The 16229-nt window shown below is 39.6% G+C and overlaps 1 protein-coding gene and 1 pseudogene across 1 annotated transcript; one reads left to right on the top strand and one right to left on the bottom strand.

Moving 5' to 3' along the window:
• Positions 1 to 982: 982 nt before the first annotated feature.
• TOMM7 (translocase of outer mitochondrial membrane 7) lies at positions 983 to 8560 on the bottom strand. The gene is made up of 3 exons (XM_029929908.1): positions 8388 to 8560; positions 5115 to 5163; positions 983 to 1202 (listed from the first exon to the last, which is right to left on the bottom strand). Exons 1-3 carry the CDS (start codon positions 8488 to 8490, stop codon positions 1187 to 1189), a joined length of 168 nt encoding a protein of 55 aa, XP_029785768.1. The 5' UTR covers positions 8491 to 8560; the 3' UTR covers positions 983 to 1186.
• A 7116-nt stretch (positions 8561 to 15676) lies between these two features.
• The window catches only part of LOC115275387, a 1094-nt pseudogene continuing 541 nt past the window's right edge, over positions 15677 to 16229 (top strand).

The raw sequence follows: 16229 nt of genomic DNA on the forward strand, positions 1-16229 counted from the left end.
CAAAGGTAACAAAACTTGAGGAAACAGGTTTAAATAGCTAAGATGGTTTTACATCAGGAATAAGGAAGAACTTTCTGGGAATGATAGCTCCAGTCATCTGAGATCACATTCATCATTCTCTACTTAAACACTGGATGCTTAAAACACTCAAGCCATTTGGGCTCTTCCCCAATGGTCTATCTTGTTTCAGGCCTACCTTCCTACATTGATTACAATTGTCAAAACTAAGAAAATAGAGCTATTTTGTTAGATTTATGGAAACTCCTAAAAGAAAACAGGTAAAGGTCCCAGGAAACCAGGATCTGGAACTGAAAGCTAATTCCCATTCACTGCTTTAGTAGAAAGCTACTCTTCTATTTAACTATCCACGGGCTCTTGCCCGGCCAGCTCTAGTTTCAGAAGACAAGTGAGGGAAATCTTACTCATTTAACTGACAAATAAATCAGATGCACAACTCTCGAGAGCTACAAAATCCCTAATTCTTTCAATGACAACTTTACTCCAATGGAGTGAAGGATAGGCCCAGTTTGTCACAAACTGAAAACTGTTTCTACTTTTATCACCTCAGAATATCCCAGAGGGAGTTATTAATTCAATGCCAAAGGAAAGTGGAATCCACTTGTTAAGTGAATGGCCAGGAATTAACTTGAAAGTTCTATCTATTTATCTGTTTGAGAGAGAAAGTGAGAGAGCGAGCAAGCAGGGGACAGGAGCAGAGAAAATAAGTGAGAGAATCCCAGGCAGGCTCCACACTGAATGGGGAACCGGAGGCAGGGCTCAATCCCTTGACCTGGGGATCATGAATTGAGCCAAAATCAAGAGCTGGACGCTCAACCAACCGAACCATCCAGGAGCCTCGAAAGTTTTATTTTTCAAGGTAGGATCTAGGCACATATATAGCTTCACTGTTTAGAAAAAGTACAAAAGGCTAAAATTTTTACCTAATGGTCCATTATGTTCAATTCAAAAAGGACTCAAGACATAACATTGTTAAAAACATTTATTTAGATACAGTCTATGATAAATAAGTCAGTAGCGGTTCCACTCTGCCACCGATTCATCTGAGAAGAGCCCTGTGTCATTCAACTGGTGAATGTCTGAACGATGTCCCATCTCTCATCCCAGCCAGAGTGCACACCTTCCATGTTGTTCCTGTCCATTGATTGCTTCCAAATCCAGATGACCTTTATCCCCAAAGTAAGCTAAAATGTTTGTGAAGAGGAGAAATAAATTAAACCCCAAAGTACAAAACTAGAACATAGTTTAAGAAATAGATTTTATACATTTATGTTTGCGTTTATTCATCTATCAAATTCGGAGGCAAGGATCAATCTCACCAGTCAAAAAAAAAAAATCAAACACAGAGACATATATTTAAAGAAATACAGTTTTGTTACTTTTCACTGTGGTTACCTATTATAAACAAAGAAGAAAACACAAGTTGAGGTTGATCAAAAGATAAATGATTCATGATTTTTATTAACATGAAGGACTGATGAACTCATAATATAAAAGTGCATCATTATTAGATACCATCTCAGTAAAGCTGAAAGTAACATTTATTGAACACTTTCTATGGGTCACAACTGTGTGGAAAATTTCCCACTCTCAGTTATGACCTTTATTTTAAATACATGGAAATCAAAGCTCTGAGACGGTTACCTAATTAAGCAGCAGAGTGGGGCATGACCCAGGTGCTCTTAACCCTTACTCCACACACAGCCCAGGAGCAATTACTAGCCTTCATTTCAGCCTCAACTAACTCTTACCTCAATCATTCCAGCCACTAACTTGCCCAAACTCCTAAACTATTTCCTAAGTAAGAGGATTCTGGAGGACAAGAGGCGTTTTTGTTTGTTTTATTTTTGTTGAGGTGTTTTATTTCTGTGTCTTGCAGATTAAAAATGTGATTTCTAGTAATTAATATGTCATGTTAAATAAAATAGCATTACAAAATGGTAACATGAACATTCTATTTTTAAAAAGTATTTCCCTTTGCCTGGGAATAAAACCCAACATACATCTATTTCCAATTTTCAAAAGCATATTAAAATCTTGCATTAAACCCCAAGTAATTTTGCATACAGTTAAGATATAAAAATAAACTATTCAACTACTAAGTCTCCTTCTCTATGGTAATGAGCATCCAAAATAAAGAGAAAAGAAAATCTCCCTTGGCCTCACACAGATAATGGGAACAATGATTCTCTTAGTTAACCTAAGTGTTCATCTATTTTGCCTAAATGTTTTACTCATTACTGCTTTGTGTTCATGAAAGTACTGCATTTTGATTACAGACTCCCATCAGCCAACACTTGCTGACCATGTATAATGCACCATCCGGCTGAAAGAGGACACTAAAATAAATATGGTTCTAATCCCTAGGAGCCCAACAACTTAGCAAGGGAAACAGACCCGTAAATCATGAACTTTATCTATAGAAGCATTATAACAAATGAATTTATATATAAACTTGACATTAAAAAACAACAAATTTTATATTAATAAAGCATTTACATTAATAGAAGTCCTAGCAATTTAACTCTGTTCCTTTCAGGGTACAGTCCAGACAAGCCAGGAAGGCCTCTCTAGTCAGCCTCCGCAGCACAAGCAGCACAGTATGTGAAATTCTCTAACTGAATAACCCTTCTCAAGCACTCAACCAGTTCTTACCTAAATCACAAATACCCCTGGAAGGAAACCAGAAGACGCCCCTAATGACAGAAAAGAATGAAAGAGTCAGCACCAGAGAAGAGAGGCGCACCAAGACGACATGCAGTGAAGAAATGAAAAAGCAGAGGCTGGTTGCTTCAACCAGACTGTAGCTGTGAAGGGTCAACTCTTGGTGGGATAACTGAAGCCGAAAGTACAACGGAAGAGCACATCCCATTCCCATCTCTGGATCCTGTATCACCTGGGGCACAAAATATGCTATATCCCAGCTTGCAGATCCCACCACAAGATGCAATCCTACATCAATTCTTATCCAAAAAGCCATAGAGGTCAGAATCATTTAATTAATTCAACTCTCGCTGGCAACTACTTTAGGTAACTTATAGGACAAGACGTACTTTAAATAAGCAACAAACTTAATTTAAGACAGAGAATGATGTACACAAAAGAATGTTATGGGAACACAAAACAAAACGGAGGAAAATGGGTAAAGATTGAAGGAAGTGATGACATTGAGACTGGGCTCTTCTAGACGTAGGTTTTCATCAAGTGGAAACAAAGGTGAGAGCACTCCAGGCGCAGGGAGCACAGGCAAAGGAAAAAAACATAGTTTACTCTGGGATTAGCATGCAGTGGCTTGTGCTAGACCAAGTTCTCATAGGAGAAAGAGCTGAGGTAAAAAAGATGACACAGAAAAGATTAAAAATTATTATTACAGTTTACTGCTTATGTATTACTTGCCAAATATTCAGCATACTTCACATACAGTATTCTTATTCAATCTTCATGGAAACTTAAGCAGATGTTATACACAACTTATACAGAGGAAACTTCACCCTAGAAAACTTCTCGGCCTTTTGGGAAAAGGTATTTGATGATAAATTCCAGTACTTGGAAAAAGTTCACAGAGAGTGACGAGGCAGTCCTATCTCTGATGTTTTTCCTAAGGTAATATTTCCCTAAAAAATAACTGGTCTGAGTTCAATAGCTAGAAAAGAGCAGATGCATTACCTCAAGTCCCCCTTTTACAGAGGCTGAGAAAAAAGGAACTTGATGGGGATCATTTGGAAGCAGTTTCAAGCCAAACCATAAATGGTTAAAGGGAGAGCAAAGTGAAGAAAAGCAGCAGTGAAGACCATTTAATGAAGAACTTTATCATGGAAAAAGAGAATAACTGCAGAAATGGACAAACTGAGGGCATATACAGTGGAAACTTGTAAGAAGAAAAACCCCTTCCTGTGAGGAGAGGCGGGTAAGGCAGAGGGGGTGAAGGAAACTCATTATCAGATGGCAGTGTGCTAAGAAAAGTGGTAAGATTTTCTGGGGGAGCCCACAGGACCCAGTGGAAAGAGTGTAGGCTTTGGAGACAAAAAGACTCCACCACCTACCACTGTGACCTGCTCTCAAGTACTGAAGTGACAATTAGAGACACTGTATATAAACCACCTAAAACAGTGGCTAATGCATCATAGGTGACTGTCAGAGATATTACTATTATTTTCTGACCATTCTAGAAAACAAAAAGTGGCTTAGAGTAGGAGTTTGAAGAAAGAGAGGAACTAAAATAGCCAGTGAAAAGTCTGTTAGAGCAATCCACAAGAGATGTCCGTAAGACAGACGGCTAAGGTGAAATCACACAGCACCTGGACAAGTCCTGGTCATCATCATGCCACAAATTATCAGTACTTTACAACAAACCTGTTTCAGATTCCGCCTTTATTTCTATGTACACACGTGTACATATATTATATATATATATGTGTATATATAAACACACTTGTGAGTACACAAACATGTATACTGTGGGTATGTGAAGTTTTCACAAGTGCTTATCCAACACTGGTAAGACTTTCTGGGATAGAAATTAGACACTGCATTTTCAGAGCCACAAATGTTCATACACTTTGACTTATTAATCCCATGAGAATTTATTATAAGGAAATAAATCAAAACCTATAAAATCTTTAAAATGTTCACTATACTATTATGTAAACTACTGAAAACTAAAAAACCTAAATAAGTGATCAACAAGTTAGAAATATATGGGATATCAACTGTAATTTTAGGTGAAGAAAATAAAAGCCTATGTATTCTTATTACAATGAAATAAAAGGCTGAATGAAGATAAAACAGAAATACGTAATTAAGTTTACTCACCTTTCAAAGTGGTAGGATGATACATTAGTTCTTTTTCTTTTACATACATTTCATTATGATTCTAACACAGTACAGTAAAAGCAAATCAGGAAGGGGAAAGAAAGTACTCACCTGATAACAAGCTACACTGGTCTAAAAACTGCTATAATTTCCCAAAAGCCCCAAACTGTACTGACTAGTACAGCTCCATTCACAAAGCCTCCACTACACCTCTTTCGCTTCCTTGTGATTCAGTAGTAACAGATGAACATTTGCCCTGGAATGTTTATTTGTAAGAGAAGTACCTCAAAACAGTTGGTTCAGGCATTCCTGGATCTGCACCCCTCTTGAATCCTGGGAGATAAGGGAGAGGAGGAGAGAGAAAGAGAATAAATAGCAATTAAAATTGTAGCAGACAAAACATTTATAATCAAGACTTTTTCAAATCAACCTAGGGTAGGCTAGAATATCTATATCTACCAGCATCATCTATTTACCGGTGTGCTACAGAACAGTCTTGAATCTTAACTAGCATATGAGACTATGTGCAGGACTAACCAGTAGGGGAGGACAAATAACTTTATTCTTATTATATACACAATTAGCACAGTAGCCCTTAGCATGTAGTTCCAAATCACACTGGGTAAAAGACCACAAAGAGCAAAATAAATTTTTTTTTACTTTTTAATGTTTATTTTTGAGAGAGAAAGAGAGTGAGTACGTGAGGGGGGTGAGGGGCAGAAAGAGAGGGAGACAGAATATGAAGCAGGCTCTAGGATCTAAGTTGTCTGCACGGAACCTGATGCAGGGCTCAAACCCACAAATCATGAGTTCATGATCGGAGCTGAAGTCAGATGCTTAACCAACTAGGCCACCCAGGTTTAAGATTTTTTTTTAAAAACTCAATTTTTAAAAAAACAATTGAGGATATCTTTTATCCCTACAAACCTCTTTTTATAAAGCAATCAAATACTGAAAATAAAAAGATGAAGAAAATAAGTTATTATTTAACAATCTAAGTCAACACTCTTATTTACACGTATGATCAAATAAACCTTTTATCATTTAAAATATATTTATTAATTGGATAACATATATGCTAATTTGCTGATTAAAATTAGAGTAAGCATCAAGGACTGTGAGTGGTATGAAATTTTACCCCATTATCAAGACAACAAACTAGCCTGCCAGTTTCACAGAGGCTGGTGGAAGACACAAGATCCTGAGTCAGAAACAAAGGAGTTTATTGCTCCCAGCAATAATTATAGTCAGAATATCAAAATTTTTAGATGAACCCTGAGTTTAGGGAATCACAATCTTTTGTAATGGGCAGTGGGCATTGTTTCCCCTTTGCTCTAAAAGGAGATCCTGTTTTCCAAGGCTGTTTATTCCACAAACATCCTTATAAATATGGAACAAAAAGGTGGTCAGAACCTCTGCTCACAAGATTTGTAGAAATTCAAGACACTATGGAGAACTGTGTTCCAACAGGTAATTCATTAAAATCTTCCTATTGGTAAATGTCCAAACAGATTCCTTATCTCGTCACTGTTCTACCTCATGGCACTGTATTCCTATGTACTCCCTGAAGCCCAGAAGTTAAACCTAAAGTCAATCCACAGTTCTAGGTTTTAGTGAGAGCTCAAGGGGAGAAGCAAAAGAAACTACCTGGGAACTAGCCTGGATATAAAATCAAATTCCTATGCAGGGAAAGGAAAAAGACAATGATTAACAAGGAAGTACTAAAAAGATAGCTCTAACATTACTGGTGAGATGGAAGCTAGGGTGAAAAATCACCAAAATGGTAGTTCTAAGAAAGAGAATACATCCAATGTGCACAAAAAGAAAAATAAACTCTGGGGTCGGGGAGAGCATGTTCTTCAGACAAAAGCCCTTGATACACAGAACGTTAACAACCAGCTACAGCTTTCTGGCTATTTAAAAAAAAAAAAAAAAAAAAAAAAAAAAAAAAGGGAGGAACTAAAGACAGATGTAAAGACTTATCGAGGGCAAAGAAATCAGAGGGCCCAAAGTGCAAGCCAAAAGAAAAGGACCCCCCCACATACACATCAATGGGAAAAGGAGGCGGGACAAAAATGGGGAAGAACCTAAGTCCCCATAACTTTCTTAGCTATGGAGAGCTCTTCCTAGTGTTTGACTAGGTAAACTGGGCCCTTCTACCATTAAGCGAAAGTTGGGGTGAGGCAGAGGAGGGGGTGGGGTACACAGCCTGTAAGAGCAAGCTATCATAATTACGTGTTCTAATCCTTGACACCTACAAAAAGTTGCTAAACTCTAGAAGAATAATGCTTAAAAACAAACCAACAAAAAAAGCATGTGAAATAGGAAAAAGATCTTTTTAAGTCCTATACTGTAGTCTCCCCAGGTTATCAGTGTGCTTACATTTCATGGGAGAATGGGAGGCACAGCTATCTAGAAAACCACCACCATAAGCAAAGGCTCTGTCAAGCCTAAGAGTGAATGTATTTTATCTTGAGCAATGCAGGGCACCCAAGACAAACAGGAAGCAGTACCTTGTTAAAATCACAGGGTTTTAAAAGTGTGAAACTGAATTTCAGAAAAAGTCAAACTTTATCCTCAACTGATAGAACTAGGACCCTTTCCACCACGTTGTACATCTGAAACTAATATAAATAACACTGTCAACTATACTTCTTTAAAAAAAAAAACCAAAAACTACCCAAAGCTAGAAATAAGATAAAGTCCCAATACGGAGCCCTGGGTGACAATATTTGCCGAAGCACTTAACAAATGTCTGCAGTACAGCACAGTGGTTAAAAGTATGGGCCTTGAAGGGGTGCCTGGGTGGCCTCGTTGGTTAAACCTTCAGCTCAGGTCATGATCTCCGAGTTGATTCACGAGTTCCAGCCCCTGTGCTGACAGCTTTGGGCCTGGAGCCTGTTTTTGATTCTGCATCTCCCTCTGTCTGCCCCTCCCCCAATTGCACTCTGTCTCCATCAAAAATAAACATTAAAAAAAAGAAAAGTATGGGCCTTGATGCCCTGTTATTTGAGTTCATCACTCCCCACTAACAGCGTGTGTTCTTCAGTAAGAAATTTCTCTATAACTCCATTTCCTCATCTATAAAATGTGTTAAGAAAAATCAACCGAACTCCTCACTGTGCAACTAAAACAGCAACAACTCTGTCACAAGCATGGTTCGCAGATCCACGAGGTCTGTAGGCCTCTATTTAAGACCACCTGTAGAAGTGAGGACAAATGCCCCGAAAACACACCTAGTGACAAAGACTAAATGGTCGCTTTCAAATATTATCAGGTTGTCTAACTCTCCCAACAATCCTCAAAGGTAGGTCACCTCCATTTTACAGATGTAAAAACAGAATAAGAAGGGTTAAGTAACCTGCTAAAGACCATTAAAAAAAAAAAAACAGTAAAGAACAGAACAAGATCTTGAATGCGGGTTACACCGACCCCACTGACTAGACAACATCGAAGGACGTGCACGGCGTGGTCTCCCGCCCTAGAGAGCCAAAAATGGAGACGAGGCCTCCGCACACACTTCCCTCCCGCATTTTCCAGGTTCTCCTCCTACTGACCCAGGTAAATCACGAGAGGAATAAAGCCCCAGCGGATGGCAAACTGGCCACCCTTAAAGAGCTGCTGCAGCCTCTGCTTGGCCTCTTTGCTTAGCTTCACCATGGCGACAGCCGGGGCGGCTAACTGGGAACACTTCTATACCAGCGGCAGCGTAGAAAAATCCGAAAAGAAAGAAGATGCGCATGCGCAAAACACAGCATTTACGGCAGAGGTCGTGACGCCTCCAGCAGAGGTCGTAATTCATCTCCTGTCCAGGCACGACTGCCCTCCGCGGCGCCTCCAGTGAACGGCGCATGCGTGACTGGTTGTGTACGCTAGGAATCCTACTTTTACTTTCCTACCTTTTAGGAATCGCCGGGTTTTGCTGATTGGGGGATATTGGAGGCAGTGCTCCTGAGCTTCCTTCAGCCTCGAACGCCCTTTCTCCTTAACCATGTTTTAATGTGCACGTCCACGTGTTCCTCGCCTGTAAAAGAAGGAATATTAATTAAAATCGAAAGTACTGTGTTTTAGTCCCAATTTTTATTCTGACTTGCTGTCCATGCTTGGACAAGTTATTTAACCACTTTCAGTAGCAGTTTGTTTCTCCTACCCCAAGGGAGGTTGTGAACTGGTGCCGAACTGGGCCCCTATCCATGTTTTCTTTGACTCCCGCGGTGTTTGGTTCTTTTCTTCTTTGTTTTGTTTTAACATTATAAGTTACTTGTCAACATTTTAAAATTCGGGAAATTTCATATGGAAATATGCACATTTACAAAGAAGCTGGCGAAAACTATTGCAACAATCTACAGGAGAAAGTGGGAAATGACACACCTGTTCACCTTTCTTGCCCTCTCTGGTTTAGAATTGCAATGGATCTCACCCCTGGCTGCACATTAGACTCACCTGAGGAAATTTAAAGACATATTCCTGCTGGGAACCTACTCCTAGAAATTCGGATTACTTAAGGACAGGAGCTGGCCATTATTTTGCCATTGAAGTTTCCCAGGTGATTCTAATGTGTAGCCAGCATTCCCAATTTTTGATTCACTAACTGCCTGACTGACCGCTGTTATTTGAGCTTCTGATCCTACTCCAAGACTTCTTGATTTCTGTAGGAGATTTCTAAATCCTTGTCCTTGAAGCCTTTCCTAGATTATCCCCAGGATACATTATGACATTTTCTGTCAAACTCTGAAGGTGCCCAATGACACCTGAAAATTCCTCTGCCTTTATGGCTATTCCTGTATTTGGCTCACCTTCATGATAATAACCTGTGACTACTGTGCCTGTCACTGTGTTAAGTGTTTCAAATACGAAGTTCATTTTAACCCTTAAAAATTTAAGATTGCATTGCATTAAACTTGTTTTACTAATTCTTATAAAGTGAAATATATTATAGGCCTCATTTTACAGATAAGGAAACTGCTTTAATCTTTTTATCCAAATGCCTGATACACATTTCTGCCAGTTGGGCTGAACAAAACCAGTCATTTGCCTTCATCAAGCATTCAGTGAAACTTACTGTATGCTAGGCACTAGGTATATAAGATTTTGTTTAAAAGCATTACGATTAAGAATTTCATGCATGGGTGGAAAAGACAGGTAAATAGATAATTCCAATGCTATGTGAATGTGCTAAATTCTACAGTTAATTATATACAACATCTGAGGGGGAGGCAGATGAGTTTTAGGAGGGAGAGCTAGCATTGTGATCTCAGATGATCAGGAAAAAAAACTTTATAGAAAGCATGGGACTTAGCTGGCCTTGATGAGTATGTATAAGTCTAGAAACTCAACTTTATCTATTGAGGCAGAGATTGCATCCTTTTCCCAGCTTTGGTGCCCCCTCACACACAGTATTCCCTCCAAACTTAATATACTGCTGAAAAACTTCAGTCCAAATCATTAAAAGATATATAAAAAGCACACACAAGTATTTTTCTCCTATTATAATAATAATCAACATATATTTGTTACTATTTGCGTACAGAGAAAGAAACACAGAGAAATATATTCCAAACTCTTTGTAGTAGAAATTATTTCAGGGGACAAAGGGAGGAATTATCAGAAATCTTCAGTTTCCATCCATATACCTTTGTAGTGTGTTGCTTGTCTTTTCATAATGTGCACATATGACTTTTATCAAAAAAAGGAAAACAATAAAGGTAAATTTTAAAATATTCCCCATTGCCTTTAGGTTAAAAGATTAAAGATCCATTGGACAACCTACAGGCTCCTTGAAAGCATCATATTATCTCTCATCTCTGATGTTACCTCTGCCAGAAATGCTTTCCCACACCCTTTTCTTTTTTTAGGGCCAGTCAAGTATCTCCTCCAAATTGGAATCTCCTTTGACTTGCTTCTGCCCTTGTCAAAGACAAGTTGAACACTTTCTCTGGTTCTCTGTGCCACCATTTTCAGGTTGAGTTATTATTATTGGGGTGCCTATCTCCCTAAGTAGATCACAGGCAGAGACTCTGTCTCATTATCTTGTATTCCCAGTGACTGTATTTATAAACACTTGTAAAATTGGTAAATGTATTTCAACAGGACATAACAGCCTTAATCAGGCTACTTAGTAGGTCACAGAGTGTGCATCTAAAATGACCTGGGCAGAAAGCAGCTGAGCCACCCAGACGCTGCAAAACCCAGACCCTCTAAATCCAGAACTACAGTGTTAACCATAACACCAGACTGCCTTACGGAAGAGACAAACACAGTATTAGAAGAAAAGCCACTGTTTACTCACAAAGAATATTTCCCTCAAGGCATGATAGATGAAAGAACTCTCTCCATTGTACTGGAGCAACGTACATGATGAGACCATACACTGGCCAGGAACCTAAAGGGATGCTTGACTGGCTGAACCAGATCAGATCCTCTCTAAGTGAGATCTGAACTCAACACAGAAAGAAATAACAATTTGACTGAAGTTGGTAAGACAGAGAGAAGAGATGACATGAAGCCGTATAAGGCATGAGTACACAGGAGTCATGAAGTACAAAAAATTGAGTTCTAAGGCTCACAACCTTCAGACGGAGAATAACATGGTTTCCAGTGAAAGGAAAACAAGATAATGCCACCTAGAGTTTGTTGTATGCTGAACAACCTTCTATTCCCAGCTTTGTTCCAGAACTGGTAAGCCTGGCTATGTCATGGCTCCTGTTCTGTGATGTAGAGAAAGTGGAACTAATCAATTACATTATTACCCCTGTGGTCTCATCTAATTATAAAATAACACAAGACAGGTGAAGGCATAAAGATGAGAAAATAAGGGGCAGAAACTGTCAGGGTTTCACCAGCACCATCCAAAGAAATGATGCTACTGACTCTTCCTAGAAAAAAATACCGTTAGCAAAGATTAGATGCAGAGCTCCTGGTAGCTCAGTCAGTTAAGCATCTGATTCTTGATTTCAGCTCAGGTCATGATCTCACAATTCGTGAGTTTGAGCCCTGCATCAGGCTCTGCGCTGACACTGTGGAGCCTGCCTGGGATTTTCTCTCTCTCTCTCTCTCTCCATTTCCTGCTTGTGCACATGCTCTTTCTCTCTCTGGAAGGAAGGAAGGAAAGAAAGAAGGAAGGAAGGAAGGCAGGCAGGCAGGCAGGAAGGAAGGAAGGAAGGAAGGAGGGGAGGGAGAAAAGATTAGATGGCTGAACTTTTATTGGTTGTAAGAAGGAAGAAACCTATAGAAAGAAACATAGGTAGTCAACATATCTGACAACACAACCAGGCTTCATGGAAGAACAGGACCATTCCTCTCTCCTCCTGCAAGCAGAGAGGAAAGGCCACGTGAGGCCACGGTGAGCAGGGAGCTACCTGTAAGCCTGGAACAGAGGCCTCGCCTGTCTGCATCTTGATCTGGGATGCGGAGGAGTCTCCAGAACTATGAGAAGATAAATTTCTCTTGTTTAAGTCACCCGGTCTGTGGTGTTCCATTGTGGCAGCCTGAACTGACTAACACACTACCCAACAGGGTTGTGTGTGAGAAAAATGAAATCAGACAGTGTCAATGTAGTAATCAAGTTCCATGTATCAGGTGCCTCCTTGTGCCAGGGACTTCACAGAGCTCACTTCCTGTCCTCCAACACTCATGCTCTCTGTCCCACCTCACACTGCCTGCTACACAGTTGGTATGTTGAACTTCAAATATGAGTATCATAGTCTTAATTAACATCACATCTATAAGCCACAATTGTTTTTTATGCATTTTTCCATTCTAGGATATTGAGTACAGACAATGTCCAGCGACTTTTGCCATAGATAATTCTGTGTGAAGAAACAAGAAAATAAGGTCCAGCCTTCCAGTTGAAGATTTTATGATCTAGTTAGAGTAAAACAAGTGTAAGAGTTACCTTAAGATGGCGACCAAGCGGCCATTCTGCTGTAGGTCGGAGAAAAACTCCATGCACTGATGACCCCCACCTCTCACCTGCAGACCTGGAATGTCCCACGCCAGTTTGAAAACAGCCAATCATGAAGCCCCAGCTTCCCATCACCCTGACAGACGAGGCAACCAATTCCATCCCGCCACATCCCTGAAATGCCCTTATTTGATAATCTGCCCTCCCAAGATCAAACCCGGAACCCCCTCACCCATAAAAAAAACCCACCTCTCCCCTACCAGACGCGACCTCCCTGACTCCCCACTCCCGGAGTCACGGAACCTCACCCGGGAATCGCAGATCCCAATAAAGGCTTTCTTGGCTCCATAACTTGGTCTCTTTCTTTCCTCTCATCTCTGCCTCCATCTGTTAAATCTTACAACAAGTATATTGATAACTTACTTGTCCGTGTGTGACTAATCTTTGGGAAAAAAATGTCAAGTCAAAATTAAACGTAGGGACCCAGGGCCAAAATCTCTGCACTTGAATCCTGGCTCTATTACTCAGTTGTGTGATCAGTCATGTTTCTTACCTCATCTGCAAAAGAGGGTAACAATAGCGCCCACCTTAATCAGTTGCTGTCAAGATAAAGAGACAGTATGGCTGAAATGCAGTGTCTAGTGAAGATTTCATCCAAGATAAGATAATACTGTTACTGTTTGTTGTTTGCTTCCTCATTCTTGTTTCAGATTCAAAGGTCAATCTTCTTCAGAAACTTTTTTCTCTAATTCCAACGCAACCTATGAAGAGCCTCCTGACAACTGACAGCATCTGCTACATGGCCATCAAATGGCTCAGGCCAGACTGATGCAACATGCAATAGAGCATAAGCTTCTGGAGGAATCTGTTTTACCCTTCACCTCCATTAAATCTTAATACAATGCTTTGCAATGGAAGGAACCCAACAAGTATCTGTTGCTCTGACTGGTTAGAAGTCACGCAGCTCCCTGATCCAATCTGCCAAGACTTGAATCGAACTCTGTCTTTTACTCAAAACGAGGACCTCAAAAACTGGTTGATAACATATCAGAAAAGCTAACTAATTCACTATGGTAACCAGGAAAATAGGGCCTGTTTTCCAAAATACAGCCAAATATATGCGCTAACAGGCAAAAGAAAAGAATTTTATTATGTACCTTTTTTCCAGGAATGTTATACTTAAAAATATATCAATATTCAAATATCATGTGCTTTCTTGAATTTTAATTCATACTTTGTCCTATCTTACCTGCTAGGGTGTTTTTGGATGGATACACAATGTCTTATTGCCCTGAAACAGCCAGGAATTCATAAGCACATCAAGCAAGCATATGCATAGAATAAAGTCTCTACAAAGAAGAGATTTAGTCAGCATTACTGGGCCATCAACCTAGTATAAGTCTCTTCCAGGAAAAGGGAATTTCAGAGAACTCACATACTCAGCCATTGCCCACAAGGAGTTGGTAATCTTATTTGGGGACAGAGTACTCATACCTTTGGCAAGACAAAAGAATATGGGTGAAGGGCCAAATGTGTAGGGCAGACAAGACATTATTATAGAAATTTGGAAGAGAGAGAAATCCAAGCAGGCTGGACCATTGGGAGACAATGTCCTAGAAGTGAGCTGATTTCTAATGCCTGGGGAGCAGGAAAAGAAGAATAAAAGAAAGTGCATGTTATGAGGAGAGAAAATGAAACACAGTCGGTGAAACAGAAAGCTTCAGGCAGGAAATAATGAGACCAAGTTATAAAAAGAATCTAAATGTCAAGCAAAGAAATTTGGATTTTAGCCAGAGAGCAGCTGAAAAGCCGCTAAATATTTTAAAAGGGGAAAATTACAAGGTAAAAGCAATTTATTTTCAGGGTTTATTTTTTTCAATTTCCTCTATTTTGTTGTAAAGGAAATAAGTTCACATAGTCTAAATTTAAAAGGTACAAATTTAAAGGTACAAAAGGTCTCCCTCCCACTTCTGTCTGCCCATTTTAATCCCTGGAGGCAAACCAATGTTACCATTTTCATGCATATCCTTCCAGAGAAATCTGTGCATACGAAGGCAAAAACACGCAGCTCCCCTTCCTTTTTTCCTTTTTTTTTTTTTTTTTGTAGATGGGATATATACACACTCATTTATCTAGTGTTTTTCATTTAAAAATAGAACTTAGAGATTATTTTGTATGGATACATAAAATAACTTTCCTTTTTAAAAATAGATAGATTGGTACAAACACATGGTTCAAATACTCTCTACCTCTTTGGCACCTTGCTATATCCAGTTCTTCTTCCTGGAGGTAACTCAATGTGTCTAGCTTCTTATATATCCTTTAAGAAATCTTCTAGATATATGCAAGCATATAAACACATATGCATCCTTCCCCCTCTCTTTTAAAATAAATAGGATACGTACCATACACCCACTATCTCAGATATTTAGAACTCTTTCTTAGAAACCCGAAGGAAGTATTTATATGAATTAATAGTATTGTACCAATGTCAATTTATGGTTGTGTCTAATGCTATCATTGGAGAAGCTAGGTACAGTGAGAGAGAGTTCCTAGAAGACAGGAACTCTCTGAACAATTTTTGAAACTTTTTATAGTCTTAAAATATGTCAAAATAATAAGTTTTAAGAATATTTCTAAGCTGGGTGGCTCAGTCAGTAAAGCGTCCGACTTCAGCTCAGGTCATGATCTCATGGTCTGTGGGTTCAAGCTCCGTATTGGGCTCTGTGCTGACAGCTCAGAGCTTGGAACCTGCTTCAGATCCTGTGTCTCCCTCTCTCTCTCCACCCTTTCTCCACTCACGCTCTATATCTCCCTATCTCTCAAAAATAAATAAACATTTAAAAGAAAAGAATATTTCTGACCTATGCTCATCAGATTACTCTTTTCTGCCTGTGGATGCTGCCGAGTAAACATCTTTAAATCTCTCCTCCCACCACCGTCATGTCTCAGTCAGAGTCTCCCAAAGAGCCTGAACAGCCGCAGAAGGTTTTCATCAGAGGTTTGAGCTTTGAAACAACTACACAACTAATGAGAGTCGGAGGACCATTTTGATCGATAGAGAATGCTTACAGATTGTGTGGTAATGAGAGATCCAAACACCAAGTGTTCAGAGACTTGGGGCTTGTCACGTAGGCCACTGTGGAAGAGGTGGATGCAGCCATGAATGTGAGGCCACACGAGGTGGATGGAACCAGAGAGGGCTGTCTCAAGAGGAGATCCTCAAAGACCTGGTGCCCATTTAACTGTGGACAAGATTTTTGTAGATGGCATTAAAGAAGACACTGGCCAACATCTGGAAAACTGAAGTGGCTGAAATCATGACTGACTGAGGCAGTGGCAAAAAAGACTTTGTTTTTATAGTATTTGATGACCATGACTCTGTAGACAAGATTGTCATTCAAAATAAAACTACACTGTGAATGGCCACAACTGGGAAGTGAGGAAAGCCCTATCTAAGCAAGAGATGGCTGGTGCTTCGTATAGCCAGAGGTCA

The sequence above is a fragment of the Suricata suricatta genome, chromosome 2 (assembly GCF_006229205.1).
Source record: "Suricata suricatta isolate VVHF042 chromosome 2, meerkat_22Aug2017_6uvM2_HiC, whole genome shotgun sequence".
NCBI classification, from domain to species: Eukaryota; Metazoa; Chordata; class Mammalia; order Carnivora; family Herpestidae; genus Suricata; species Suricata suricatta.